A 5,000-nucleotide genomic window follows, 5' to 3' on the forward strand; every position below is an offset into this window, starting at 1 on the left:
CCATTAATCCTTAAGCCTGAGTCTCCAGTTCCCAAGCCTGACAGCTCAGAGAAGCAGTTTCAAACTGAGCCTCAACAACGCTGTGTTAGCACTTCTAAGGGCACTGCTTACAGTCCATCCCCGTCAGATGGAGCCATTACTCCTGCACAGGTTGGGGTTTGGGAAAGGATCCATACTCCAGATGGTGCGAAGAACAACCTCCACATGAGACTGAAGTTGTCTTCTGCAGATCCAAAGCTGATGCGTCAGTGTACAGTACAACTGGTGGATGTACTCAAGGTGTCCAAACCAGGAAAGAATCTTAAGGATAATGTTGCGAACTGCAAAAGTGATGTGCCTCTTCCCAAAGACCTGCGGCGCCACCAAGGTCTTCACACAGGCCATCGTATCTGCTGTTTTACCTCGTGTGGAAACCACATTTGGCGTCTCCACAAGGATGTTGCCCACTCTCGCAACAGGTACGCTTGCAGCATCTGTGGAAAAGATTTTAAACGCAGAAAAGTTCTCCGGCGGCATGAGCGTTTCCACAGTGGAGAAAAACCATATTCCTGTTCAGCTTGCTCCAAGATGTTTGCACTGAGAAAGAGCCTCCGTCGACATGTGCGTTTTCACACAGGGGAACGGCCGCACACCTGCACCCAGTGCGGAAAGGGCTTCCGTCTGCGAGACAACCTGAAAGCACATTTAAGGTTTCACACAGGAGAGAAGCCGTTCAGCTGTGCCACATGTGGGAAGATGTTCAGAATTATGAGAAATCTTGAGAAACACAAAGTTTCTGACTGTCAATTGTTTGTACCTTCATTCAGGACCATTGCTGGCTTGTAGCTTTATGGGAGCCAGCTGTCCTTCTGTGTTGTGGTCATTCCTTACCCTTCTACCTCACGCTGGCGATGCTAAATGATTGTTATACTGTTTGTGTAATGATAAGGCGATAAGACCAGAAACTGTTACAGCTTAAATCATTTCAGAGTGACTTTTATGATGATGGTTATTTAATAATCACAGTAGACTTTGGTATTTTAATCACATATACTACTGATATTTTTGTCTTTTTTCAATTTTCCCGTATTCCCTTACTCTCTATCCCCTCACTCATATATATATATATATATATATATATATATATATATATATATATATATTTTTTTTTTTTTTTTTTAATTTTATACTGAAGTCTGTTATTACTGTTCAGTTTTGTATTCAAGTTATTATGGAATGCATAGTTCTAGGAAAACATTAAAACACTTTACATGAAAAGTTACTTTACGTGATGTGTCATGTCGGGTGTTCAATCCCCTCAGAGGGGGGGTTGCATCAGGAAGGGCATCCAGTGTAAATCAATCATGCAAATCATTCGCTGTTGTGACCCCTGACGGGATAAGCCAAAAGGAATTATGTTTCTATACATCTTCCTTTGTCTTTATTCATTTTTAATAAAAGAAGGTATTGATTTTTAATAGAAGTTTTTCTTGGAAAAATAAATGTTTCTTTAAAACCTAATTTTGTTCAGAACTCGTTACTAAATTAGGAAGTGAAAATGAAACCACATTCAACACCTACAATATAATGGTTGAACTCATCCTTAACTTCACAGGATCAGTTAATCTCAGTTTATTTACCATGGAAATTTATTCTCATGTCTATGTTGTGATTAATCACTCACCTTTAGCTGCTTGTTGTATTATAAATTGATGTTTTCAGATGATCCCTTATTTTAATTGCTCTGCATAATATTTGTTTAATTATGTCTATTTATTACATGCTTAATATTTCATTCATATTAAAGTAGTAATCACAAGTAGTTTTACAGTTTTAAGAAAACGATTGGAATGGACTGGTGACCTGTCCATGGTGTAGTCCACCTCTCTCCGATTGTCAACTGAACCAAGACCCAGCATGCCCGTACTATGTCCAGTACCCTTGCAAGGAGCTGCCAAGATAGAGTTTTATGAAGATGCTTTTCATATGGCTGTTTTATGATAAATACCGCTACACACATGCCCTCCTCCGAGCCACATCAACTGGCTCCTCTCGATGTGGAGGAGCGGCGACTCTAGAGCTCCTCCCTCCCTGGTGACAGAGCTCCTCACCCTATCTCTAAGGGTGCGCCCAGCCACCCTGTGGAGAAAACTCATTTCAGCGACTTGTATCCGTGATCTTGCCCTTTTGATCATAACCCAAAGCTCATGACCATAGGTGAGGGTAGGACCGCAGATTGACCGCTTGAGAGCTTTGCCTTTCGGCTCAGCTCCGTCTTCACCACGACAGATCTACAATAGATCTGTCTTCACAAGGACAACATCAAATTTAATATTCAGACATACAGTACATACAGTAGTTAGCATACAGTAGTTCAACACTTGAATATCCTGCCTGTGTCCAGTCCCTGGTCCAACCATCCTGCCGGTGTCCAGTCCCTGGTACAACAGTCTTGCCTGTGTCCAGTCCCTGGTCCAACCATTCTGCCTGTGTTCTGCTGTTGTTGTTGTTGATGTGCTTTTCTCTCTCTCTATCGCCTCACCCCAACCGGTCAGACAGAATACACGAAAGGGGTCAAGATAGAACAGTGATGTTACAGTGAAGAAGGTGCAGGAGTTTAATTATTTGGGGTCAACAGTTCAATGTGATAGCGACTGTGTAAAAGAGGTGAAGAGGCGCATGCAGGAGTGTGCAGGAGTGTTGTGTGACAGAAGAGTGTCAGCAGACTCAAAGGAAAGGTGTACAAGACAGTGGTGAGACCTGCTCTGCTCTATGGGTTAGAGATGGTAGCAGTAAGGAAGAGACAAGAGGCTGAGATGGAGGCAGCAGAGATGAAGATGCTGAGATTCTCCTTAGGAGTGATGAGATTGGACAGAATCAGGAAGGAGTACATTTGAGGGTTGGCTCACATTGCCAATTTTTTTTCTCATTCATATGTTTCATGTTTGTCAGTTTTTTTTTAAATGAATGGAGAAACATGCAATGCCTTATGGGTAATGCATCCTAACAGTGTGTGATTGAGTTATCCTTGCAAAGATTGATATATGATTTTGCCTGAGATGCTGTTTTACAACATTTACATCAGAGCTGTAGCTTTCAAAGTTTTGTAACAATCAGCTTTTTGTTTAGTTGCCACTATCTTGATTATGTTAATACTATTAAACATTTACATAAATCCAGAAATAAATAAATCCATCTAATCCAGAAAAGGCTCTTAACCTTGGCCCTTTACTTATATAGATATATCCAGGTGTTCCCTTTTGTATCAACCACTTTCAGCTATTCTTAAAATTGTTAAATTGTTGTTTCTTTAGAAATAAGGTAAACATTAAAGCATTCAGTATTAGATCGCAAATTAGATCGCAATGCATTATGGCTAGTGAATTGTGAACAATTGTGGCACCCTAACAGAAACTAGTGACCCTTGCAATAATTGAAGTTGATGTTTTCGCATTCATTCATTTCAACATTCATTTCTTTGTTTAAAAAAAGTACAAGAGAACATTAGAAAAAACATCAGAACATTATCTCTTTTTCGACAACCCCCCCAGCAAAGTGCAAATCCCATTTATTTTTTACACATCTAATCGATCACTGTGCCCTGAGGGTCACTCACACGCACACTCTCCCTTAGGGTACAGCATGCAAAAAACAAGAACACAATACACATACACATGAACAAAATGCTAAATTCATTTCACCAAAGTTATAACATTGCTTAAATCCTAACTTTAACTATAACAGTACAAACACAAGAACGGTTACTTTACCTATAAGCCTTAGCGGTTTAGGATGGGAATAGTCACGCTGGGCTGCTACAACTTGTTAAAATGATTAAGTATTTCTCTCCATCTGGAGAAAGCTCCACCGCTACAGTATGTCCTTATTTATCTTAGATACCCAGATATAAGATATAAAATAAATTGAGTTATATTTTTAATGCATCAGCAAATTTAAGCTATATTATAAATGTTTCATTATACTAAATAAATGTGCTTTCAAATGGTTTATTATGACTAGTTCATGACACTATTTTACAGATTAGTAATTAGGCGCACACGTCCTCCATATCCTCTCAAAATAAAAGCACCAATAAAACTTTTGAGCCTGAATAGCACTTTTTATGTTTTTGTCTGTTTAATTATGATTAATTAATGCCTTTTTAAGTAAGTAAGTAATAAAAAGTAAGCCTTTTTTATTGTTCAGCAGTTACTTGTGCACGCTTACTCCAGTGCTCCAACCTTTCTCAATTAAAAAAACTACTTTTTCTGCAGTGACTCTCAGCTGTTTTAAATGTTTCAACTACATTTTAGCTCTTGAACTCTGTTTAGCTGTTTTGATACATTCAACTATGTTTCATCATGCTCAGCAAACCTTTACACACTTCCTTGATTTTCAGCATTCCTTCAAACATTCATATCCTTTATACTTTTGAAGTTATTATGCTTTTTTCAACTTTTTCTTGCTATTGAAATGAATGGAAAACCATTTTAAAATCCTCTTCAGCTTTGTCTACTTTCAGCTTTAACTACTTCAACATACTTTAGGGTACAGACACCATTTAAACTACAAAATAATCTTCAACTATTCAACTATTAATCTATTGTTCAGCCTTATAACATCTTTAAGACTTTCTGATTTATAGCAGTTTAAGCATAGGGTGGGTTTAAGCATGAGGTAACTCAGATACAAGATCTTAAACGATTTCAAATCTATGGATACCTCTCAACAACCAAAATGTTCAGTGGAGTACATTAATAGACTGGTACACAGAAGTAGTAATACTCACATCATCAGTATCAACAACACCAATCTGTGGGGAGGACAGGTCAATGCCAAAGGTTTTCTCCCAGTGTGGCAGAAGCTGCAAAAGAAATTAAGATACAAGATAAAACAGGATTTTATTGATTCCACAATAGGGAAATTCCTGTGTTTCAGCAGCAGTATGACAGTACTGAGACACAGAATAAAATGGAAAACAACAGTAATAACTAATAATATTATAATAACAAACTAATAAC

The 5,000-nt window shown here is 38.3% G+C and overlaps 1 protein-coding gene and 1 long non-coding RNA gene across 3 annotated transcripts in view; one reads left to right on the top strand and one right to left on the bottom strand.

The window, feature by feature from the left end:
• si:rp71-1g18.1 (uncharacterized protein LOC559922 homolog) overlaps window positions 1–1,100 on the top strand; it is a 3,077-nt gene extending 1,977 nt beyond the window's left edge. The window contains exons 4-5 of one of the 2 annotated variants that reach the window (XM_029132949.3): window positions 1–458; window positions 617–1,100. The exon at window positions 1–458 is cut by the window's left edge and continues 128 nt beyond it. In XM_029132949.3, the coding sequence (XP_028988782.1) occupies window positions 1–458; window positions 617–761 (603 nt within the window). In that variant the 3' untranslated portion in view covers window positions 762–1,100. The other variant, XM_029132948.3, reaches the window with a different exon arrangement.
• A 1,191-nt stretch (window positions 1,101–2,291) lies between these two features.
• Window positions 2,292–4,930, bottom strand: LOC129603334 (uncharacterized). Its single transcript, XR_008693101.1, has 2 exons — window positions 4,769–4,930; window positions 2,292–2,509 (listed from the first exon to the last, which is right to left on the bottom strand). It is a non-coding gene; the product is annotated as an uncharacterized LOC129603334 (long non-coding RNA).
• Between the last annotated feature and the right edge of the window lie 70 nt (window positions 4,931–5,000).

Source organism: Betta splendens, chromosome 17 (genome assembly GCF_900634795.4).
Source record: "Betta splendens chromosome 17, fBetSpl5.4, whole genome shotgun sequence".
In the NCBI taxonomy this organism is placed as follows: domain Eukaryota; kingdom Metazoa; phylum Chordata; class Actinopteri; order Anabantiformes; family Osphronemidae; genus Betta; species Betta splendens.